Below are 26,530 nucleotides of genomic sequence, written 5' to 3'. Positions count from 1 at the left end.
GCCTAAGCCAGCCACACCCCTTCCCCATCCGCCCGTCCAGCCCCTCCCTCATGTTCAGAGTACTTTACCTTGCTGCAGCTGAGCCCTGGAAAACTCAGACGCGGGAGTAGCGCTGGATGAACACTGGATTGATGCAAATATTTTCTCTTAAATCCTAGGAGGGATACGTTAGAGGTTTTCTACGATGAAATGCATGGTTCCTCCCTCTTTTAGATAGAAGAAAACTTGGAAGACAGTCTCGGTAAGTACATCTATCACTAGTGTTGTTGTTATTGTTGTTGTTGTTGTTTCTTCTACTACTGGTATTCTATAGAAGCATTTTATTGAATAAGAGGAAATCTATTATTCCATGTAAAATTGAATTATACCCATAATAAAATAATCTTTTAGGAATTGAAATTCTAGACTATTCATTATTGTGACAGAGTGCTTTATTTTTGTTGATTTGATAAAATCTGATATTTGATAAAAGCTGCAGTTAAAAACTAGCAACACTTTTATTGATTAAATCCTCCAAGACTTTAGTATCATCTTCAGAAAGAACGTATAATATACATTTAAAGATGTGCATTCAAAAAATGTGCGTTATTCAAAGATCTTTTCCACCATCTATTCCAAACAGCAGTTAAAAAATAAAATGAAAAATAGCTTCTCAGATATTAGTGTCAAATGTAACTCAGACAGACAGAAAAATAGCGACAGACAGATTACTTCCGGAAGTCCTGAACTTGCCCCAGACCTGTAAGGGGACTGGGAGAAAGGATTACATTTTTGAGCAAGGGTTTGATGTTCAATTTCCTTTTAAAAAGCTGAAAAACTCTACAGTTCAATTATTGTGTGTGAATTCCATCCTGTAACAAATTACCTTTCTGGAGGGTGGAGGGGTGATTGTTATTAAGAATCTGGGGAATAAAAAATTCAAACCACTTCTAGTCAAGTATGTGAAATTGAAAGCAATTTTTTGGCATTAATTTTACTCCACAGGTTCACTGTATCTCCCAGTACTTATATTATAACCTTCTCCCTGATTTCATTACCTAAGAATTTCATGTGTGTGACTTGTATCACTTTCTAAATTACCATTTAAAATGTTTTGGAACAGGAGAGAGTATAAAGAGTTGATTAATTTGAGAAATACCTATACACAATGGCATAAATGGGAAAACCACAGGTGCTAAACATCCTAGAATACATTTCCCAGGAGTGCATCTTCAGCAAAATTTATATATATATAAATTTAAAACATAAAATATACGCTTTATAAAGCATATTTTGAAAGGCACATTTAACAAAACTCTGGCAAAGACTTAGGAGACTACATAAGAAAGTAAGAGCTGTTGAGTCACAACTGAAAGATCCAGTGTAGTGAGGAAAACAGTCAAAAGTCAATTCTACTTATTTGCTCACTTTTCTACCCAGACATCCAGGCACAATTTCCCATTGCACCAACGCTAATGTGAAAAGCTGCCTTGATTTTTATAGGTGTATAATGCATAAAGTAAACAATCCATCTAATTTACCACTTAATCTAATCTGAATTATGATGTTTCCCTGAGGAGGCATGGGCTGAGTTTATAAAACTAAGTGCTAGAAAACAGAGGAAAACCAGGAGACCGGTATAATGAGACAGTAAGTGGATGAGGAATTAGAACCCAAGATGAACACTCATGGTGTCCAGAATTGAATTAATCAGCAACCATGGATCATGACATATGATGACCTTTTTCTGTTCCAGTTCCTCTTTTTTATTTTGTTTTGTTGGCAGTTCACAGCTGGTGGTGCTCAGGGCTAACTCCTGGCTCTGTGCTCAGCGATCACTCCTGGCAGGCTCAAGGGACCATACAGAGTACCAGGGATTAAGCCTGGTCTTCCTTGTGCAAGGCAAGTATCCTACTCACTGTATTATTGCTCCAGCCCCTCCAATTACTCTTTTATTTCATTTGTATGTTTATCTTATTACCTATTTTGGAGAAATTTGCTTTTGGAGTGGAGTGTAATGTGTATGAAATGATCAAATCTCCAGCGCCAACCTCCATAAAAATACTTTATTTATTCGTCAGTTTGGCCACTAACCGTATCAAGATACAGATATTTTTTATCAAACCAAAATTTAAAGTGATCTATATGTCACCATAACAATATTAGTGTATTATAAATCTAACTATATTTTTCTTTATAAAGAATTTCACATTTTAATGTTGTCAGCCTATTTTTATTTCTACAGAAACACCTAAATTTAGAATGTTTTGTGTGACAGTTCTTTTCTATGGTCAGGTATTATTCCTGACAGTGCTTGGGGACCATATGCAGTGCTTGAATTCAAAAACAGGTTAGTTAAACATAAGGCAATCAACCTTATTATTATTAGCTCTCAGTCCATTTAAAAGATAGGTCTTACAATTGATGATGTGGGAACAAGTTGTCACAGCTTCCCTCACCCAAGATAAAACATAATTTACATATAAACATTGGTTTGTTCATCTAGAGAAGTGCATTATTTCTAACAAGTTTAAACTTAAGTTGAATGGACTCCATTATATAAAAACACACATATACTCATACATATTACTTTAAGATGATAATGCATGTATTATGCTTCTATTGGGGTTGGAGCGATAGCACAACCGGTAGGGCGTTCGCCTTACACGCGGCCAACATGGCCGACCCGAGTTCGATTCCTCCGCCCCTCTCGGAGAGCCCGGCAAGCTACCGAGAGTATTCGATATGCCAGACACAGTAACAACAAAGTCTCCAATGGAGACGTTACTGGGCCCACTCGAGCAAATCGATGATCAACGGGAGGGCCTTTACCTTTATGCTTCTATTTGACTAAAATTGATTAAAATTTTATTAAAAATTGCTATCTTCAAATATCAATCTGATTTTGGAGATGAACTGAGATATACAGTGTATAATTCTAATATCTATTTTAGCCACCTCATATGATTACTGGGCTGGAGTCATAGCACAGCGGGTAAGGGCATTTGCCTTGCAAGCGGCCAACATGGCCAACTGGAATTCGATTCCTCTGCCCCTCTCAGATAGCCCAGCAAGCTACCGAGAGTATTTCACTTGCATGGCAAAGCCTGGCAAGCTACCCGTGACATATTCGATATGCCAAACACAGTAACAGTTGTCACAATGGAGACGTTACTGGGCCTGCTCGAGCAAACCAATGAACAATGGTGACAGTGACAGTGACATATGATTAACATCTTATGGGCCTACAGTATATTTAAGGATGCTGATTAGGAGTCTGATCTTGTATTAAATTTAATCAGATATCTGGCACTGTCTCCTCCTCCCAGAATCCTTTGGTCAAAAGTTTCACATTGTGAACAGTGAAAAGACCTGATTATACTCCAAGTTTTACCATTATTTCCTGAAGGAAATTGAATCAGTACCATGTACTTTTTAAATTTTATCACTCTGAAAATTGCTCTAAAATAAAAACATTTGCTACCATACTTAAAACTTAGAGGAAAAGAAAGTCTGTAGGGTAAGAGGTAAACATATAAAAAGTCTAATTGCCAACGCCTGTGTGTGTTGAACAGCAGTGCAACTGCTCAATTTGCCTTCCAAGTCAGAATAACAAGAATAAAATTCTCAGGCTTGAATTTTCTACTATGCATAGATTCCATCAGTGATGGTGTTCTCTGCTTTAGCACAATATGATGCACACATGCATACACACACGTACACAACATGTACACACATACACATACCATGCCCAGGTGCTGGATAACTGCTCAGATAACACGTATTATAATTTCTTTCTTTTTCTTTCTTGCTTTTTGGGTCACACTCAGCAGTGCACTCAGGAATTACTCCTGGCGGTGCTTGGGGGACCATATAGGATGCTGGGAATCGAACCCGGGTCGGCCATGTGCAAGGCAAATGCCCTACCAGCTGTGCTATCACTCCAGCCTGATGTATTATGATTTCTTGTAGTTCCTCACAACTAAAGTTCAGAGGGCAGGAACAGGCTGAGATTACACATGTTTGTTGTCTTTCTGCACAAATTAAAACCAACATTGTTTTTTGATTACTTTGAATCACATTGCATTTTCCCAGTGTGACTACTTTGAACCTCCACAACACTGATGCCATCCCTGCACATAACAAGCGTCCCATTCACAGATCAGTACTTGTTCCATTGCAGGTTATTATACACTCTAAGTGCTCTGATCAACCTCATATTCTACCTTTTGTTTGTAAAAATCTTTATCTCTTCTTCATTTTTCAAGGACAAAGTTGCAGGGTATTTCTGGTTGACAGAGGTTCCCTTCACCACAGTATTTTGTACATATAATTTCATTCTTTTCTTTTTTTAAATGTAGGAGTACTGCTATTTATTCAGACACTGTTTAAGCTAACTGAAGCAATCATGACTCCACATTACTTTTATAAAAAAATAATTTTATTGAATATTCATTATTCATTACAAAGATTGATTATTAAAAAGCTGTTCTTAATTGGGTTTCAGTTTTCATACAATGATCCAACACCTATCCCTCCACCAGTGTACATTTCCCACCACCAATGTCTCCTGTTTCCCTCCCACCATCCCCCAACACCCCAACCCCACCCCCAAGCCTCCATCTATGGCAGGCACTTTTTTTTTGTACCCTCTCTCTCTTTTTCCTTTTGTTCATTATGGTTTGCAGTACAGTTACCAAGAGGTCATCATATTTGTTCAAGATATTCAGTATTTTTATCTGGACAGTAGTAAGGCTGGAGTGGCTTTTTAATTGGGTGGCAGCTTTGAGGTGTGGACATGACTGCTGGGCTTCTGGAAGTACAGGGAGATGGGAAAAGGTAGCCATCCCAACCCCAGAAAGCCTGGAGATTTCAGTCAAAAAACCCGCATACCTGAATTTTTAGCAGATTATATCTCTGTGAGGACTATCCTGAGATAGTGGAGTCAAACTGAGGGCATGAGGGTGTTTTTGGATTGTGGAAGCAAGCAGCTGTGGGGATTTCTGCTTGGGTGGGCACCAGGCTAACTCACCTCCTTCGATTTTCCCTGGTCTGTTCAGCCTTGCATGGGTTTGAGATAAACTGTGGCTTTTGATCTCTTTCAATATTTATTTATGGGTCTCTGAAGCAAGGTCAATATAAGAGCTTATATGGTAGTGCTGGAGTTGGTTTGTGGGGTAACTGCTGGTGCTTCTAGGAATATAAGGAAGTGGGGGGAGGTAGCCCATCCCAACTCCAAGAAAGCCTGGAGATTTCAGTCACAAAACCCGCATATTCAAATTTTCAACAGGTTAATATTTTGCTGCAATCTGTCCTTATCTGGTGGAATCCACCAGGGGCATGAAGGCATTTTTGGATTTTGGGAGCAAGTGAATGCTGGGGGCTCTGCTTGAGTGGGCATCAGGATAATCCACTGCCCTCCCCCTCCAGTTTTACTGATCTGCTCAGCCTTGCACAGGTCCGAGATTAACTGCAGCTTTTGATCTCTTTCAAGATTTATTTATGGGTCTCTGAAGCAAGACTGATAAATGAACTTATATAGCTGAGCCGGAGGTGGTTTGTAGGCATGGCTCCAACATACCTAATTTTTGGCCATTTAATTTCTCAGGAAACTTGGTCTCGAGTTGTTGGGGTTTGGCTAGAGGCACAGTGGCAATTTTGGGATATCAGGAAGTCTGAAGGCACCATCAGGCTGTTGATGCACTTGCCCCTCAGGTAGGTTGACTGCCTAGCAGCACTATCCCCACCCCCATCTCATTCTCTTCTAAATTTTGAGGGTTTTTTATTTTTTCTATTTTAAAATTCTCTTATCTTTGATTTTTTAAAATTTGTGGTGGTGGAGAACACACCAAGCAATGCATATGGATTACTCCTGGCTCTATGCTTGGGGGGGTCACCCCCTATGGTGCTTGGGGAACCATAGTGCTGGAACTTGAAATGGTAACTTGCACGCAAGGTAAGTGCTCTCTCTGTATGAATATCCGTATATGACAGCATTGTATAAGAGAGCGCCCTGTGTGCTTTCTCTGGCCCTACATTTTTAATTTTAGATAATTTTATTATGTTGCATCTTAGAAAAATATTTGAGGGTTGAAATTTTGGGGAAACTGTGAGCTTTGTGTATTAATTTATCCAAATGTCTCCCCACATTTGGGAAAATTTCAATCATCATTCTTTGAATGTCTTCTTCCTTTTTCCTCATCTCTTATTCTAGCATCTAGTCATGCATAGATATTACATTTAATGGTATTACTACTTCCTCATTTGACATAGCCTTTATTTATTTATTTATTTATTTATTTGCTCTTTGGGTCATACCTGGCAATGCACAGGGGTTACTTCTGGGTTTGCACTCCGGAATTATTCCTGGTGGTGCTCGGGGGACAGTATGGGATGCTGGGAATTGAACCCGGGTCAGCCGTGTGCAAGGCAAACGCCCTACCTACTGTACTATCACTTGTAACATAGATTTTATTAACCAGTTTTTATTTTATTTTTGCCTTTTATTTTCCCAATTGCAAGAATTTCAAGTGCCTAATTTCAAGGTCACTGACTGGATGATCTGATATTAAAGCTCTCTCTTGAGTTCTCCAATTTAATGATTCTTTATTATTTATATTTCTTTGTTGAATCTTTTGTCTGTTCATATATTGTTTTTCTGATTATATCTAATTATCCATAATAAATACATAATTATCTAATTATATATTTTTCTTGTAGTTCCTGAATTTTCTTCAGGAGTATCATTCTGAATTCTTTTGACAGTTTTGAGATCAGTTATTAGAACTTTGATAATTTTCTTTGGTGTTATTATTAATTGTTCATGATTCACGATTCATGGAGAATTGCATTCTATTGTGGAGGGCACTCCAGGTAGTGCTTGAATAACTACTTACAGTAGTGTATGGAGTTCCCCAGAACTACACCTTGTAGTGCATGGGTAGGAATGAGGTCATGTTGTGCTGGGCCTTGCACATGCAAAGCACGGACCCTGTCACTTAAGCTACATCCCTGGTCCAGTCTTGCATTCTTGTCTAAGCACTTGAAGAAGTCAGTTTCTCTTCCTGTCCTTATAGACTGGCTTAACAGAGAAAGTCCTTTACCATCAACTTGTCCAGAGATTCTCCGTGGGCTGTCTCATACAGTCTGAGCATGACTTTACTATTAGAACTTTTGGGATGAACTGGTGTTTGGGTTTGTAGGGGAAGCTTGACAATTTAATTCATTTGGGTCGGTTCTAGTCCTGAGTTCATATTGGAGGTTTTGGGGTTCAGTTCCATGTCAGTGGACCTGGACCCTGGCACCAAAGAAGTTGATCTATCAATGAGGCCAGAAGGTGAGCCTGGAGACTGAGTTTATGGAATTGTTTCTGCTACTGGGATGATCCATGTGCCTGTTACTCAGAAGCCAGCATAAAGTTGGTAGAGTGGGTTTATAGGGCCTAACTGAGCCCTGGGGAAAACAGAGAGCGTCAAGAAAATCTAACGTCATAGAGGTGGATCCATAGTTTGTAGGAGTCTTCCTAGAGGCCTGGGCCTCAAGGACTGCCTGACACTAAGGTAAGGTAGGAGTCTGTATCCATGGGAGTTACCTGAAGTCTAGGTCTACAGGGTCTTTGATACTAGAGTAGTGATAGCTTCTAAAATAACTGTGAATTCCTCCCTCTTTTACTGTTATCGAGAAGAGGTTGAGTAGAATCAGAGTTGATTCTTTAAATGTTAGAATTTCCAGTGAATCTGAATTTAGCGCTTTTCCTTTGGGAAACCACCTTTTTTTTTTTTATTGAATCACTGTGGGAAAGGTTACAAAGCTTTCAGGTTTAGATCTCAGTCATGCAAATATCAAACACATTTCCCTTTACCAATACTTATTTTTTACCATGAAGAACCCCAATAAAACCCCACCCCCACCCCTCCCCATCCGTGTGAGGCAGATGAATTCTAGTTAACACTCTATCTGCTTTGATTAGATTCATTGTTTCAATAAAAGATTCACCACTATTATTTAGAGTTTACCCCCCCCCCAAATCAGACATGCTGAAAAAGCATTGTGAAATGATTTGCTTTCTACAGCTGGGTTCAAGAATTAAATGTTGGTTTTGGATTTCTGTTATTTTACCTGTTGACCCTGGAAGTATTTCTACTGAAAGTCAGATAGTTAAGAAATTGGTTTCTGTGTTCTGGAGTCGTGGCCGTGCTGGAGAGCCGCTCGTCGGGGGCAACTGGTGGCCTCGGTAGGGCGTGAAGGGCGAACCGAAACGCCCCCCTTCCCATGAGGTTTTAGTCGCCCCCACACCCCCGGCTCGTACCTGCTGTCCACAAGGCTCCCATGTGGCTGCCATCTTTCTTTCCAGAGAGGAGAGGGTGAATGGGGCAACACCCTTTCCCCTCCGGCAGACTTGATGGCCTGGATTAACGCATAGTCCGTTCACTTTTCTGCTCCAAGCTGCCGGGTTCTGCATTAAGTCCTTGTGCTTCTGGGGCCGTGGCTGTGCTGGAGAGGCGCTCGCAGGGGGCGACCGGTGACCTCGGTAGGGTGTGAAGGACTGACCGGAACGCCCCCCTTCCCATGAGGTTTTAATCGCCCCCACACCCCCGGCTCATACCTGCTGTCCACAAGGCTCCCATGTGGCCGCCATCTTTCTTTCCAGAGGGAGGAGGGCGGAAGGGAGCAACACCCTTTCCCCTCTGGGCAGACATGATTGCCTGGATTAACGCATAGTCCATTCACTTTTCTGCTCCAAGCTGCTGGGTTCTGCATTAAGTCCTTGTGTTTCTGGGGCTGTGGCCGTGCTCCAAACTTAACTCTGATTTTCAGGGAGAAAGATTGGGTGGTTTACTTCCCATTGATCACTTTGTATATAGAGAGATGGAGAGAGGTTTTGAGAAAAAGTCCTAGTTCCCGCATACTCGAGCTGTGTTTGTAGAGGCTTCTGGTCACCTGGGTTCCATCTGGGGGAGGCGGGATGCGGCACCTACCCCATCTGGGACTTGCCGGTGATCTCGGCTCTTTTTGGAACCTGTTTTTTTTTTCCCCCTCGGGAAACCACCTTTAAACTAAAAGTCCAGTTGTTTTCTTGCTTATTAAGTTATCAATCAAATGATACATTTCATACTGAGTTGTAGCAGTTTGTGTTTTATGAAGAATTGGTTTGTTGCATTTGAGTTGTAAAATGTATATGTAAATATATGTGTATGAATTGTCCATATTTCCTTGTCCTTTGATATCTACATCGGTTTGAATTGTTATCTATTGTTTCATTTCTGATGTTAGTAATTTGTCTCTTTTTCATTATCATTCTTACTAAAGGTACACCAATTTTAATTATCTTTTAAAGCAGTATTTTTGAGCAATTATTTTACTGATTTTACCTGATTTTTACCTATTTTTTCCATTTTCTGTTTTTAGTTTAGTTTATTTCTGCTCTTATTATTTCTTTCCATCTGCTCTGGTTTTATTTTGTTTCACTTTCTAGAGGTTTTGTACTTTTTTTGAAGTTAGATTTTAGGTTATTTTTAGGTTTCTTTTTTCAGTAGTTCTATTTATTGATAAAACTTCTGACACTATTATTGTGTTTCCTAGAAATTTTGATATGCTTTATTTTTATTCACTGCAATATATATATGTATATATTTTCATTTGAGTCTGTTACTTAGATTATTTTAACTTATGATTATTTAGAATGGTGGTTTTAGTGTTTAGTGTATTCCTCTTTATTTTTCTCTTATCATTTACTAGATTTTATTTGTGTTGGCAGACATTCGGTATGATTTTAATTACTTGAAATTTTTCTTATGATTTATGATATGGTCCATCTTGGGAACTTAAAAAAGAGAGATCTTCGATTGTTGAATTGAGTGTTCCATAAACACAGTTGGAAATTTGGGGGTTATATTGTTAAATTCTTCTATATCTGTACTAACATTTGCTCAAGTTTCAGATCCCCAGTTGTAGAGAGACCAAGTCCACACATGATAATGCAAAAGCAAAGGAACTTTATTACTAGCCCGAGCCAGCACTAGCTCAAGCTAGGGTCCACGTCTCATCCAACACAGTGGAGTCTTCACAAGAACCTCAACTCCAAATCACAAGCAGTTTAGATAGGGTTCAGAGTTAAAAACAGTCTATATACTGAGTTATTTTTAGCATTGGCCTTAATACAACAGTGGTCAGCAATTAGGCAATGGTTAGTAGCAGTTTCTAAGGAAGGTACAGTGACCCTTCATGACTGGCCAGACCCAACTTCCCTATTCCATATCTTGGCAAATTACTCAACTGGGAGTTTACCAGAAACTGCAAGTCCTGCTTTGGGGATGCTGTAACTGAGGCCTAAGTGAGATTTCATGTTGGCTACAGCTTGTCATGGCATCAGTTCTGACATCACGCATTCACTCTAGTTGTTCTAATAAATGTTGAAAGAGAGGTGTTGAAATTTCAACTATAATTTTTGTTTTGTTTAAGATCTGCAAGTGGGGGTGGAGAGATAGGGGAAGGGCTAAAGTGCTGGGTTTGCACGCAGTTGACCCCAGTTCAGTCTGTAACACCACATTTGGTCCCCTGAACGCTTTCAAGAGTGATTCCTGAGCACAGAATCAGAAGTCAGACTTGAGCACTGCCAGGTGTGACACCAGCCCCCGCCAAAAAAAAAAAAAAGTTTAAAAGTTCTGTCATTGTTTGCTTCAATTTTCAGCTGTTTGTGGCATGAACTTTCAGAATTGTTATGCTATCTTAATGAATCGTCCCATTTATCATTATGCAACATCCTCTGAGAAGGAAGTATCATTTTGAACTCTGAAGTTTTCTTTTTCTGACACTAATATTCCTATTTTTAATGTTTACTATCTATACTACTTGTATTACTTGTGTTTTGTATTTTCATTATATATATATGTTTAATATATATCTATTTTAATCAAATCTCTTCTAAATTAGCTGGGTCATTTTTTCAGCCAATTTTATTATTTGTCTTTTTAAGTTTTGTTTTTAGAGCTTTTATATTGAATGTAATTATTGATATTTTAGACTTATACCTACCATTTAATTTTTTTGTTTCTATTTGTTCTTTTAGAGTCCTTAAAATATTTTTCACAATTTCATTTTTATCAGCTTTTTTTTGGGGGGGGGGGATCACTCCTTGGCTCTGCACTCAAGGATCAATTTTGGTGGTGACTGAGGGATTATGTGTCTTGCTGGGGATTAAACTGGATCAGCCACAGGTAAGGCAATTACCTTGACTCCTGTGCTTTACTCTCAAGCATATATATATATATATATATATATATATATATATATATATCACTTTGTATGACTCTTTTTAGTGGTTGCTCTAAAAAGTTGCATTATAGCACAGCGGGTAGGGCGTTCACCTTACAAGCGGCCAACATGGCCGACCCGAGTTCGATTCCTCCACCCTTCTCGGAGAGCCCGGCAAGCTACCGAGAGTATTCGATATGCCAGACACAGTAACAACAAAGTCTCCAATGGAGACGTTACTGGGCCCGCTCGAGCAAATCAACGATCAACGGGAGGGCCTTAATTTATATAAAAGTATGACAGCCTAATGGTTCTAGTATGAATGAAGTTTAGAAATCTAACTTCCCTTTGTATTCCCTCACTCTTTCTATTTATAATATAATGGTCTTAAAAACAGTCACAACGGGGTATGATGCCGCCTGCAGGTCAATCTGTACCTGTGAGGCAAGTGCATCAGCAGCCTGATGGCGCCTTCAAACTTCCAGATACCCCAAAATTGCTGCTGTGCTTTTGGCCAGAACCCAAAAACTCGGGGCAAAGTTTACCAAGAAAGTAAACGGTCAAAAGTTAGGTATGTGGGAAACACACCCACAAACCACCTCCGGCTCAGCTATATAATTGGAGGTATGGCCTCTCTGGTTTCTGATTGAACTACTTAATGGCTATGATCCCAGAGACTCAGAAACAAATCTCGAAAGCCAGCGACTTTTAGAAGAAATGTGTCCGGTCCCTGCAGTTACCGGTTACTGGTGCTGGGCCAACCCAGGTGGGAATAGGTTTTGTGCCTTGGCCTGTTCCCCCTGGTGGCCCAGTGGCCGCCATCCTCCAGAGGCTAATGGACAGTCAGGTTTGGGCCCGCAGTGACGAGACACGCAGGGCCTCACAGGATGGGGGTGGAAACGGTCCTGTTCTCCCCACCCCAACGAGACCCCAAGTCACCGCCCACGAACAGCCTTTCTGGCTCCTGATCAAGCTGCTTAACGGCCATGATCCCAGAGACTCAGGAGAAGATTTCAGAACCCAGCAGGTTTTGGCAGAAATCCCTCCAGACTTAAGTGTTAAAATTTCGGAATTTCAAAATCATGCAGCCACTACTGCAGCCACGCGACATCATCATATGTTATTCATAACCAGCAATAGAAAACAAATTGTCTACTGTTGCCTTTTCAGCAGATCTGAGTGTTAGGGTAAAATCTCAAATAATAATAGTGGGTCTGGTGTCAAAATACTGAATGTGATCAAAGTAGAGAGAGAGTAATGTGGAAATCATCTGCCCCAGAGGTATGGGGAGGGTGTGGGATGGGGGTATACTGGGGTTGTTGGGGGTGGAGAATGGGCACTGGTGAAGGTACAGATGTTTCATTTTATGACCGAGACTTAGACCCGAAAGCTTTGTAACTACTCTAATGGTGATTCAATAAATAAAATTATAAAAAATGAAAAAAAAAGTAAGGTGGAGCGCATGCACAATTCAATCAGCTAATCAGTGGCTGAATGAATAGCAGTACTCCTACATTAAAAAAAAATAGCCACAACACATGATTTTAAAACCACATTAGATAGAACTTTAGCAATCAAACTAATTTAGGAAATCAAAAGACATTTAGTCTATTATATTTACCAGAATTTTTGATTACTGGCCTTTATTCCCTTCCAAAGTTCTAAGGTTATTCTATCGTCATATTCCTTAGAGAAACTACAGAGGAAGTCCTGAAGAAACTATAACAATTAGACTTTAACCATAATTTTGGTTGCATAGAATGAATCTTTTCACATTCCCACCAAGAACAAAAGGGTTTCTTCCAATTTCTTCACACTTTAACCAAAAATGTTATTTTCTGTTTTGTATAATCATCATTGTAATGTATGTGAAATCAGTTGTCATTGGGGTTCTGATTTATGCTTTTTTTTTAGTTTTGGGTATGGTGATACTTTTAACTGTGATTGACATTTGTAGGAATGTGTTATCAAAACCTTAAGCTGTTTTTTTAGTTTGTTTGTTTGTTTTTTATTAGTGAAGCACGAGGTACAGTTGTAGATTTACAAATCCTTGTGCCTGAGTTTCGGTCATACAATGATCAAATACCCATCCCTCCACCAGTGCCCATTTCCCCCCACCCCCCCTCCCACCCTGCCTCTGTGGCAGGGCATTCCCCTTTGTTCTCTCTCTCCTTTTGGGTGTTGTGGTCTGCAAAAGAGGCATTGAGTGGCAATCATGTTCAGTCCATAGTCTACTTTCAACATGCATTTCCCCTCCTGGGAGGATCGTCCAAACACCTTTCATTTGGTGTTCCCTTCTCTATCTGAACTGCCCTTTCCCCTAGAATATCCGGCTGGCCTCTAAGTTATGGAGTAATCCTCCTGGTGTTGATCTCAGCTATTCTTAGGTATTGATCTCATATTTTGTTGCTTTATATCCCCCAGATGAATGCAATTTTTCTATGTCTATCCCTCTCTTTCTGACTCATTTCGCTTAGCATGATACTTTCCATATTGTACCACTTGTATGTAAATTTCATGACTTCATCTTTTCTAAGAGCTACATAGTACTCCATTGTGTAGATGCACCAGAGTTTCTTTAACCGGTCATCTGTTCTTGGGCTGGCTATTGTAAAGAGTGCTGCAATGAACAAACAAGTGCAGATGTCACTTCGACTACACATTTTTGCCTCTCTGGGGTATATTCCCAGGAGTGGTATTGCTGGGTCAAATGGGAGCTCAATTTCTAATTTTTTGAGAAACGTCCATACTGTTTTCCAAAAGGGCTGAACTAGTCGACATTCCCACCAACAGTGAAGGAGTGTCCCTTTCTCGCCACATCCGCGCCAGCATCGGTTGCTTTTGTTCTTTTGAATGTGGGCCAGTCTCTGAGGTGTGAGACGGTATCTCGTTGTGGTTTTGATCTGCATCTCCCTGATGATTAATGATGTAGAGCATTTTCTCATGTGCTTTTTTGCCATTCGGATTTCTTCTTTGAGAAAGTTTCTGTTCATTTCATTGCCCCATTCTTGGAAGGGGTTGGATGTTTTCTTCTTGTGGAGTTCCACCAGTATTTTGTATATCCTTGTTATTAGCCCCTTGTCAGATGTGTATTCAGCGAATATCCTTTCCCATTCTGTAGACTGTCTTTGTATTTTGGTCACTGTTTCTTTGGAGGTGCAGAAGGTTCTTAGTTTAAGATAGTCCCATTTATCTATCTCTGTTTTTACTTGCTCGGCCAGTGGTGTGGCATCTTTGAAAGTACCATTAGCCTCAATGTCATGGAGGGTTTTGCCAACTTTGTCTTCAATGTACCTTATAGTTTCTGGTCTGATGTTGAGGTCTTTAATCCATTTTGATCTTATTTTTGTACATGGTGTTAGGCAGAGTTCTGAGCCCATTTTTTTTGCATGTAGCCGTCCAGTGATGCCAGCACAATTTGTTAAAGAGGCTTTCCTTACTCCACTTCACATTTCTTGCACCTTTATCAAAGATTAGATGATCATATGATTGAGGGGAGATGTCAGTGTATTCAACCCTGTTCCATTGGTCTGCAGTTCTGCTTTTGTTCCAGTACCATACTGTTTTAATTATTACTGCTTTGTAGTAGAGTTTGAAGTTAGGGAGGTTGATTCCTCCCATTTTCCTTTTCCCAAGAATTGCTTTAGCTATTCGTGGGGGCTTACTGTTCCATATAAATTTCAGGAGTGTTTGCTCCATTTCTTTGAAGAATGTCATGGGTATCCTTATAGGGATTGCATTGAATTTATACAATGCTTTCGGTAGTATTGCCATTTTGACAATGTTCACTCTCCCGACCCATGAGCAGGAGATATCTTTCCATTTCTTCATGTCCTCTTTTATTTCCTGAAGTAACGTTTTGTAGTTTTCTTTGTACAGGTCCTTTACTTCCTTAGTTAAGCTGATTCCTAGGTACTTGATTTTCTGGGGCACAATTGTGAACGGGATTGTTTTTTTCATGTTCTTTCTTCTCTCTCACTGTTTGCGTATAGGAAAGCCATGGACTTTTGGGTATTGATTTTATAGCCTGCAACTTTACTATACGAGTCTATTGTTTCTAGGAGTTTTTTGGTGGAGGTTATTGGGTTCTCTAAGTATAGTAACATATCATCTGCGAATAGTGAGAGCTTGATTTCTTCCTTTGCTACCTGAATGCCCTTAATATCTTTTTCTTGCCTAATCGCTATTGCAAGTACTTCCAGTACTATATTGAACAGCAGTGGAGAGAGTGGGCATCCTTGTCTCGTCCCTGATCTTAGAGTGAAGGTTCTCAGTTTTTCCCCATTGAGGATGATGCTTGCTGTAGGCTTGTGGTAGATGGCTTTAACTATGTTGAGGAAAGTCCCCTCTATACCCATTTTGGCTAGGGTTTTCATCATAAAGGGGTGCTGGACCTTGTCAAATGCTTTCTCTGCATCTATTGATATGATCATATGCTTTTTATCTTTTCTTTTGTTGATATGGTGGATTATGTTGATTGATTTCCGAATGTTGAACCATCCTTGCATCCCTGGGATGAATCCTACTTGGTCATGGTGTATGATCTTTTTGATGAGTAGTTGGATTCTATTTGCTAGTAGTTTGTTGAGGATCTTTGCATCTGTGTTCATCAGGGATATCGGCCTGTAATTCTCTTTCTTTGTGGTATCTCTGTCTGCTTTTGGTATCAGTGTGATATTCGCTTCGTAGAAACTATTCGGAAGTGTTTTTGATATTTCAATTTCGTGGAAAAGCTTAAAGAGGATTGGGAGTAAGTCTTCTTTAAAGATTTGGAAGAATTCACTAGTGAATCCATCCGGGCCAGGGCTTTTGTGCTTGGGGAGACGTTTTATTACCATTTCAATTTCCTTGATGGTGATAGGTCTGTTCAGGTATTCCAGGTCTTCTTGGTTCAGCCTTGGGAGTCTGTAGGAGTCTAGGAATTTATCCATTTCCTCGAGGTTTTGATGTTCCGTGGCATAAAGCTTCTCAAAGTATTCCCTGAGGATCCTTTGAATTTCTGTAGTTTCTGTTGTGATGACCCCCTTTTCATTTCTGATTCGGTTTATTAGGGTTTTCTCTCTCCCCTTCTTTGTGAGTTTTGCTAGAGGCTTATCGATCTTGTTAATTTTCTCAAAGAACCAGCTCTTGGTTTCATTGATCTTTCGGATTGTTTTATGGGTTTCCATCTCGTTAATCTCTGCTCTGAGTTTTATTATTTCCTTCCTCCTGTTCGGGTTGTGCTCCTTTTGTTGGTCCTTCTCCAAGCTCTTAAGCTGTGAGGTTAGTTTATTTATGTGGGCTCACTCCTCCTTTCTGAGGAATGCTTGTAGAGCTATAAACTTTCCTCTTAAGACAGCTTTTGCTGTGTCCCATAAGTTTTGGTTACTCGTGTCCTCATTTTCATTCGTTTCTAGGAATCTTTTGATTTCCTCTTTGATTTCCATTCTAAGCCACTCATTGTTCAGTAGCGCACTGTTTAATTTCCAGGTGTTTGATTTAGTTTTCTGTTTTTGTGCGTGATTTACTTCTAATTTAAGTGCATTGTGGTCTGAGAAGATTGTTGATACAATCTCTATCTTCTTAATTTTATGGAGGCATGTTTTGTGGCTCAGCATGTGGTCTATCTTGGAGAATGTTCCATGTACGCTTGAGAAGAATGTGTATTCAGCCTTTTGAGGATGAAGTGTCCTGTATATATCTACTAAGTCCCTTTCTTCCATTGTTTCCCTCAGATTAAGTATGTCCTTGCTAAGTTTGAGTCTGGTTGATCTATCCAGAGGTGACAAAGCTGTGTTGAAGTCTCCCACTAGTATTGTGTTGCTATTGATGTCTTTTTCCAAATCTATGAGTAGTTGTTTTAAGTACTTTGCTGGTCTCTCATTAGGTGCATATACATTTATTATTGTAAGTTCTTCCTGTTGTACACATCCTTTGATCACTAAGAAATGGCCTTCACTGTCTCTTATGACCTTCTTCACTCTGAAATCGATGTGGTCTGATATTAAGGTGGCTACCCCAGCTTTTTTATGGGAGCTGTTTGCCTGTAGGATTGTTTTCCAGCCTTTGACTCTGAGTCTGTGTTTGCTTTGACTATTAAGGTGTGTTTCTTGCAGGCAGCAGAATGTTGGGTTCAATTTTCTAATCCATCCAGCCACTCTGTGTCTTTTAATTGGTGCGTTTAGCCCATTGACATTGAGAGAGATTACTGTTATGGGATTTTTGTCCCATTGTTCTGTTGAAATTAGGTGTATTTGAGGGGCCTGTCCTGTCTTAAAGTAGCCCATTTAGTTGTACTTGTAACCATGGTCTTGAGTCTATGAAGTTCCTGATCTGTTGTTTGTCTGTGAAACTGTGTGTTGTTCCTTCTATTATGAATGAAAGTCTCGCTGGGTAAAGTATTTTTGGAGAGGCATTTATTTCATTGAGTTTTCTCACTATGTCCCACCACTGTTTTCGGGCCCTGAGGGTTTCATCAGAAAAATCAGCTGTGAATTTTAAGGATGCTCCTTTGTAAGAGATTTCTTTTTTCGATCTTGCTGCTTTCAGAATTTTGTCTCTGTCTAAAGTTTTGGTCATTTTGATCAGGATGTGTCTTGGGGTATTTTTGTTCGGATTTCTTCTAGCTGGTACCCTTCGGGCCTCCTGAATGTGGTCACAAGTTTTCTTCAGCTCTGGAAATGTTGTAGCAATGATGTCTTTGACAGTTTCTTCTTCATCAGGGTTTTCTTCCTGTCCCTCTGGGACTCCAATAATTCTTATGTTACCCCTCTTGGCTTCATCACGATCTTCTCTTGCCATCTGTTCCCGAACTGTGAGTCTCTTTTCCATTTTCTGCTCTTTTCTGGCGAGTCTCTGAACTTCATCTTCAAGCTCACTGATTCTGTTCTCAGCAGCTGTTACTCTGCTTCTGAGGCCTTCCACTGAGGTTTTCAATTCGCCTACCAGGGTTTTCAGGTCTGACATTTCCGATTGCATTTTTCTCATTTCTGCCTTCAAATCCTCTTGTCTTTTATTGGCATTCTTTCCATTGTTTCTTTTAGTTCCCTAAGCATCCTAACTAGCTCCCTTCTGAATTCCTTGTCAGAGAGGTTGTCTAATACTACAATACTGTTGGTGTCTTCTGGGCTTGCCTCTTCAATAAGAAAGTTTGGTGGGCTTTTGTGTTGCTTTACCATTGTGACCAGTGTGCTTTAGTCCTTCACCTTCACTGTTACTATTCTGGTTGAGTGAGGAGAGAGTTCCCGGATCCCTTCAGCTTTGTTGCGGCGGGATCTGATGTTGCCTCAGTTCCCGTCCTACGCAGGTCAAGGGAGAAAACCGGCAATTCTAGGGGATCAAGCTAGCTGCGCATTCCCTGGGGGAGTCTCAAGCCCTGGGGCAGGCTGTACCTGGTTGAATGAGGAGAGACTGCCAGGAGCCGTTCAGTTTTGTTGCCAAACAATGGGCTCGGTTCCGTCCAGCACAGGTTATACTATTCTCTCTTATAGTGGGAAGGGATTATGGATAAATTTTTCTTAAGCTGTTTTTAAATTGGTTTATGTGGGGTTTTTTGACTTCTTATTGTTCAGTTTATCCATTTTGCATAACTCTTTATTAATCTCTTACTAGATATATGGCATATGACTTACAAATATTTTCTACCACTTGTCATTTCATTCTGTTCTTTGAATCTTTTGATGCACAGTTGTTTTGTTGTTCTTCTTGCCTTATAATTGGCTTACAGTGTATAGCATTCCAAGAGTAAAGCTTCAAACTTTCATGTATGTTTAATTGTCACCATTCCCATCACCAAAATAACACCTTTCCTCATTATTTTTCCTTCTTCCCCTTTTGCTCTAGTGACCACCATAAGTTTTGCAAAGTCTAGTAGTTAGTTTTGTTCTTTTTTACTAGCTTATTTGAGTTAGTCATTTATATTTCACATATGAGTGAAACCATCTCGTGATTGTTTTTTAGCTCATTCCATTTCATTTCACACTATCATTCCAGGAACATCAATTTTTTCCATAAGATAAATTTTCTCTTTTTTAATGCCAGAATCATATTTTATAACTTATATATTCAACCGTCTGTCAATGGGCATTTAGGTTGGTTTATGCCATCTTTTGACCATTGCTGAAGATTTTGTTAGCTTCTGTTTCTTTTTTCATGTGAAAGAATTCTTTGAACATTTCTTGTGGTGGTGGCAAATTCTACAAGTAAAGTCATTTATTTGTTCCCAACCAGGACCCAGCTTCTATAAATTACTATGTGAAAAGTAACTTGACAAAATAGTATCCTCATAATTCAGTACCCAGCAAACAATCCAGCAAACTATCTCAAAGCAGTGGAGCAGAATGGCACACAGAACATCTTTCTTTATATGCTTGAGGCACATGCCCTATTACTTTCATTAAAATACACCCCCCAAAAGTAGGGACAAATGAATGGGTAATATACATTAGGTAAGTTGCAGTAAAAGTAGAAGGATCTCATTACCTAAACTATTTGTTCATTTATTCTCTTTCTGCCCCTGTTTTATAAACATTCTCGATTTTATAATTTTGACATTTTAGGATTTTAGGTAAGTGATTTTGATATTTTAGGATTTTAGGTTATTTTACCAGATTCTAGGTAAGTCAATGGATTCGACAGATATAAATCGTGGACACTGGCAGAGACTCATTATAATCACAAAACAAAGAGCTATATATGCCTGACCAAAGCTGTAGCTCATCAGTTAGCCTGACAACATACTCTGGATTTTATATTTGTTTCTTGAGTGGTGAAATGAAAAGGATCAGAAGTGGGTGTTTGGCTATTGCAACAGACAACCCAACTGAAACTTCAAATATATTAAGTGCTTCAAGTATACCTCATGAATATCTAATATCTACATGGCTTTCTTATTGCTTCCTCACTATGTTTAACAGTGTGTGCTCCATTCCTCTACTTCTGTTAATGCCTTTCATAAATTATGAAAGTATTACTTTATACCTAATTTTATACACCCTGTTTTATACATTTTCCTCCATTTAGCTTTATGTAGTCTCCATTGTTTATCTTTTTAAAAATTTTAACAGCAGAATTGAATTTGGTGGGAGAAAGTTGGGGCCATACTTGGCAATGCTCAGGGCTTAGTCCTGGCTCCATCCTTAAGGATCACTTCTCATGGAGTTCAGGGTACCATACATCATGCTGGAGATCGAAGCATGGTCACCTACATACAAAGTAAATTTCTTAACCACTCTAATATCTCTCCAGTCCAAGCAGAATGGAATAATTTTAAGTAATACAGACAACACATACTATTGCAAAAAAAAAATTAACAATGATGAAACCTCTCTTATAAACTGACTGAAATTATCTCCAAGATACAGTTAGTGAAAAAAGAAAAATGAGAAAAATGTTTGATATGTTGCCATTTGTATGGGTTAAATATTTGTATTTGGTAGCATTTCTCTGGAAGATGAAATATTTGTATTTGATAGTATTTGTCTAGAAGGATACAAAAGAACTAGTAATGGTAACTTTCTCTTAGGAGCATAATCACGGTCATTTGTACTATGACTATAATAGGCAATTATAAATTTAAGAAATAGGACCATTTGTTGGAAAAAGTAACTGATTTTTACTTATAAAAATAATAAATATAATTTTTTTTACATTCAGGTAAAATAATGGCAGCACTACCGAATCTATCAGAAAATCCAGATGACTGGACAAAAGAGGATGTAAATATATGGCTAGAAAAACATAACATTGACAAAAAATACAGAGAAATCTTGGTTGCACAAGATGTGAAAGGAGTTGTCTTGAAGTGGTTAACTAAAATGGCTCTTGTTGATATGGGTATACCACATGGACCAGCTATCCAAATAGAAAATTTGTTCAAAGAATTTCAAAAAACATCCTCTGAAAATTCTATCCAGACACATGAGAGGAAAACAAACAGTAAAAATATTCCTGAAGTACAAACTTTGAGTCAAAGTGAAAATGAAGAAAAGTCAAAGAAAAAGCAAAAGGATAAAGAGAAATCACATACAGTTGGCACTGCTACAACACACACAGTAGCCAAAGGTTCTAAGTCACTCAAAAATGAGTTCATAGAAGATGATATACAGGAAAAACAGGTCTCTACAGAAGTGACATGCATAGCATACCCTTTTGATGAATTCAATGACCCATATCGGTACAAAGAGAATTTTATTCTACAGCCTGAAACCGGACCACTCAATCTTATTGATCCAATACATGAATTCAAAGCCTTCAAAAATATAGAAAAGGGCACAGAAGAGGATATTAAAATGAAATTTAGCAACGAGGTTTTTCGATTTGCTTCAGCTTGTATGAATTCACGTACCAATGGCACAATTCACTTTGGAGTCGAAGACAAGCCCCATGGAAAAATTATTGGTGTCAGATTCACTGCTATCACCAAGGAAGCCCTCATAGACCACTTCAACCAGATAATCGACCAGTATTTTGAAGAGGGCCAGGTCCAAAAAGCAAAGAACTGTGTACGAACACCAAGATTTGTAGAAGTCTTACCGTCAGACAGTACTCCATCTAACAAATATGTTATTGAAGTGGATATCATTCCAAAATACTCTGAATGTAAACATGATTATTTCCAGATTAAAATGCAAAATTTCAACAATAATACCTGGAATAGAAGTCCAAGATTTTCAGTCTTTGTGAGAGATGGTGCCAGCTGTAAGGACCTCATAAAAAATAATGCAGACTTCAGAGCATATAAATTAGATTTAAAATCATTAGCGGAATCTAGAAAAGAGGCAGAAGAAAACTCCAGACTAAAAACAAGCAAAAAAGAGAGTGAGGGACCAAAGCTTGTTAGAATGTTGACAGGAAATCAGGACTCGTTAGATAATTCATACTACAGTTTATACATCCTTGTAACAAATAAATGCCATCAAAATCAAGTAAATCATTTGGATTTCCTAAAGGAAATTAAATGGTTTGCTGCTTTGGAGTTTGATCCTGAATCTGCAAGCAAGGGAGTAGTCAAAGCCTATAAAGAAAGTCGAGTAGCAAACCTTCACTTTCCAAGTCAATATGTGGAGGAGAAAACTACAACAGATGAGAAGATTACTGAACTGAATCTTCACCAACAACCCAGCTGGATTTTCTGCAATGGTAGATTAGACCTTGACAGTGATAAATATAAGCCCTTAGACCCAAGTTCCTGGCAAAGAGAAAAGGCTTCTGAAGTCAGGAAATTGATTTCATTTCTTACACATGAAGACGTATTGCCAAGGGGGAAGTTTTTAGTAGTATTTCTGCTGCTTTCTTCTGTGGATGACCCAAGAGACCCCCTTATTGAGACCTTCTGTGCTTTTTACCAAGATCTCAAAGGACTTGAAAATATATTGTGTATTTGTCTTAACTCACACCTATGTCAGAGATGGAAGGATCTACTTGAAGCAAGATTAAAAATACCACAAGATGAATTAGCAAACCAGTGCATTTCTGCTTTAAGCCTTGAAGAGATAAATGGTACTATTCTTAAATTGAAATCTGTGACTCAACCTGAAAAAAAATTTTTGCCATCTGTTGGCTCAACTACTGTACTTCTTAAAAAGGAAGAAGATATCATGACTGCTCTGGAAATTCTCTGTGAAAATGAATGTGAAGGTACTCTCTTAGAAAAGGACAAAAATAAATTCCACACATTCAAGACATTAAAAGAGGAAGACTTTTATCGAGGTGGTAAAGTATCTTGGTGGAACTTTTATTTTTCTTTGAAACACTATTCTTCAACTTTTGTCAAAAGGGATAAATATGAAAAACTTAAAGATATGATTCAAAACTCAGATTCTCCTAAATCAACATGTGTCAAAATTATTCAGCTGTATCATCATCCAGGCTGTGGTGGGACCACCTTGGCTATGCATATTCTCTGGGATCTAAGGAATCAATTCAGATGTGCTGTTCTAAAAAACAAGACAGTGGATTTTTCTGAAATTGGAAAACAAATTACTGATTTAATTACATATGGGACGAGTCATCAGGAATACTTACCTGTATTGCTCCTTGTTGATGATTTTGAAGAACAAGAAAATGTCTATCTCCTACAGTCCTCTATTCAAAAAGCTATTTCTAATAAGTATATTAGATATGAAAAACCTTTAGTAATCATCCTAAATTGCATGAGATCACAGAATCCTCAAAACTGTGCAAAGAACTTCTCAAATAGTATTGCCCTAATACAACAACTATCTCCCAATGAACAGAGGGCTTTTGAGCGTAAATTGAAAGAAATTGAAAAGCAACATAAAAACTTTAAAGACTTTTATTCTTTCATGATCATGAAAACCAATTTTGATAAAAGGTACATAGAAAATGTGGTAAATAATATCCTGAAAAAGCAGGACATCAGCACCAAAGAAGCAACGCTCTTTTCTTTTTTGGCTCTTCTCAATTCATATGTGCCAGAGACAACTATTTCACTATCACAGTGTGAACAGTTTTTAGGAATCACAAACAGGAAGGTTTTCTGGGAACCAGAGAAACTTGAAGACAAGATGGGCACCTACTCTACAATTCTGATAAAAACAGATGTGGTAGAATGTGGGAACTACTGTGGAGTGCGTATTATTCATCCTTTAATTGCTATTCGCTCCTTGGAAGAATTGAAGCTAAGCTATGACTTGAATAAAAGCCGAATTATGTTGAATATGCTAAGGGAAAATTTGTTCTATGATAGAGGTATAGGAAGAACAAAATTCATCCAAGATATGCACACACTGTTGCTCACAAGACAACGCAATGAACATGAAGGTGAAACAGAAACTTGGTTTTCCCCATTCATTGAAGCATTACACAAAGATGAAGGAAATGAGGCAGTTAAAGAAGTTTTGATTGAAGGTATTGACCGGTTCAAACAAAATGCTTTCATTTGCCAGGCTTTAGCAAGACACTTTTACATTAAAGAAAAAGATTTTGAAAGTGCTCTAAAATGGGCAAAAAAGGCAAAGAACATAGAACCTTACAATTCTTATATCTCAGACACACTAGGTCAAGTCTACAAAAGTAAAATAAGATGGTGGATAGATGATAATGGACGAAACAGAACTATTTCAGTTGCTGATCTAACTATGCTTTTAGAATTAGCAGTAGATGCCTCAAATGCATTTAAGGAATCTCAAAGGCAAAGTGAATATAAAGAATGTGAAGCGAAGGAAAAGTTTCATAAGAAATCCAAAAGGCGGTATGATACTTACAATATAGCTGGTTATCAAGGGGAGATAGAAGTTGGACTCTACACAATTCAGATTCTCCAGCTTATTCCTTTTTTTGACAATAAAAATGAACTATTTAAAAAAGATATGATCAATTTTATATCAGGTAGTAGTGCTATTCCTGGAGATGCCAACAATGAATTTAAGTTAGCCCTCAACAATTTTATTCCTTATCTAACTAATTTGCGGCATTCTTTGAAAAAATGTTTTGGGTTTTTTGATGATTATTTTGTTCTTTTAAAACCCAGAAACAACATTAAGCAAAATGAACAAGATAAAACTCGGGGAAAGGTGGCTGGATATTTTAAGAAATATGGAGATATATTTGATCTCTTTCATGAAACAAAAAACAAAGATTTTGGATCAAATCTCAGTTTGCCACTTCAGCTAGAGTTGTTTCGGAGTAAACTAGAAGGTTTAAAAGCAGACAAATTTTCTGGGCTTTTGGGATATCTTGTCAAAAATCAAAACTATACTATAGAAACCATGGAATATATAGTGAAACAATATTCTTTTTTTTTGGAAAAATGTGCTGTCAGGATTCAACCAAAGGAAAAACAAAATTTCATCTTGGCCAACATTATTCTCTGCTGTGTTAAAGCTTCTTCCAAATTATTCAGCCCAGTTAAAAAGTTGAAAGAGCAGCTTCGAGAAATTCTACAACAAGTGGGAACAAATTATCGATGTCCAGAACCTTACTTCTTAGCTTCCCTCTTATTCTGGCCAGAAACCCAAAATTTAGATCAAGATTCTAAACAAATGGAAAAGTATGCTCACTCACTGGAAACTTCTTTCAGGGGGACATATAGACATATGTATCGTACAAAACAACCAATTGCATATTTCTTTCTTGGGAAAGGTAGAAATATAAACAGACTTGTTCACAAAGGAAAAATTGATCAATGTTTTGGGAAGACTGATATTAATTCCTTGTGGCAGAATGGAGATGTATGGAAAGAGAGAAAAGTCCAAGACCTTTTGCTTCCTTTAAAGGGACGAGCTGAAAATAATTGTGTATACATAGAATATGGAATCAACGAAAAAATAACAATACCCATCACACCAGCTTTCTTTGGTCAGCTTAGAAGTGGCAGAAGCATAGAAAAGGTGTCTTTTTACCTGGGATTTTCCATTGGAGGACCACTAGCTTATGACATCAAGATTATTTGAGAGCTTGATCTCTCTACAGGAATTTTATCTCAATACCAACTAACTTTTTATTTAGCTTAAGACATATCTTTTAAATTGGCAACTTTATGACTATAACTCATGATTTTTTTATCCTTGAAATACTTATTTATGTTATCTCTTAAGCATATTATGAGTTCCGAACAGATTTGGTGAAGAAGGAAAGATAAATAGAGAGAATATCAGATAGTTTTCTTGGTTTATATTATACAATCAAAACAAATGTAATAACTTAGCTCTAAAGAAAACAATCACTTCACCTAAATAAATATCTAATCAGGCATATATTGGTAAATTTGTCTACTTTATTCTCAAATGAATTTTTTTTTTTTTAGAATAGGAAAAAATTTATGGTCCCAAGACATTACAGTAGTTAGGAAAAAATTCACTAATGACTGCCTAAAATGACTTCTCAAACTTGAGGAACAACATTAATTTTCATCAAGCAGGCTAGGAATGTACTGTGTAATACCCAAGAGTCTTTCAAAGCAAAGGACCAATCAAATTCTCTAAAGATTTTACCTGTAGAGAACAACAGATCTTGACAAAGTATTCTGGATTGAACAGCCTTTGTGTATTTGGGAGCAGTAGTAAAATTATCTATGGCTAGTAAACTTTTAAACCCCCAAACATCCAAAGCTGATGAATGAAAAAGTTGATGAATAGAAAAGACTGATGAATGAAAAAGACTGATGAAGGAAAAAGACTCTTTTGAAATAACTCATCCACAGGATTCGAACAAATTAGGAGGATAGTGAACAGACACAACCAGTGAGATATAATCAAACTGTACTTTTGCCTAATAAATTTTGCATATGAGCAATTGTCAGTCAGTGGTTACCAAAATGATATAAAATGGATAAAGAACCTAATAAAAGATAAACCAA

The 26,530-nt window shown here is 38.2% G+C and overlaps 1 protein-coding gene across 1 annotated transcript; it reads left to right on the top strand.

Annotated features, from left to right (window-relative positions):
• Positions 1 to 135: 135 nt before the first annotated feature.
• Positions 136 to 26,530, top strand: SAMD9 (sterile alpha motif domain containing 9). The gene is made up of 3 exons (XM_056118118.1): positions 136 to 241; positions 5,588 to 5,694; positions 20,866 to 26,530. Exon 3 carries the CDS (start codon positions 20,874 to 20,876, stop codon positions 25,623 to 25,625), a length of 4,752 nt encoding a protein of 1,583 aa, XP_055974093.1. The 5' UTR covers positions 136 to 241; positions 5,588 to 5,694; positions 20,866 to 20,873; the 3' UTR covers positions 25,626 to 26,530.

The sequence above is a fragment of the Sorex fumeus genome, unplaced genomic scaffold (assembly GCF_029834395.1).
Source record: "Sorex fumeus unplaced genomic scaffold, SorFum_2.1 ptg000037l, whole genome shotgun sequence".
Lineage (NCBI taxonomy): Eukaryota > Metazoa > Chordata > Mammalia > Eulipotyphla > Soricidae > Sorex > Sorex fumeus.
The sequence above is the reverse complement of the archived record's forward strand: the minus strand, read 5'-3'. Positions and strand labels throughout refer to the sequence as shown.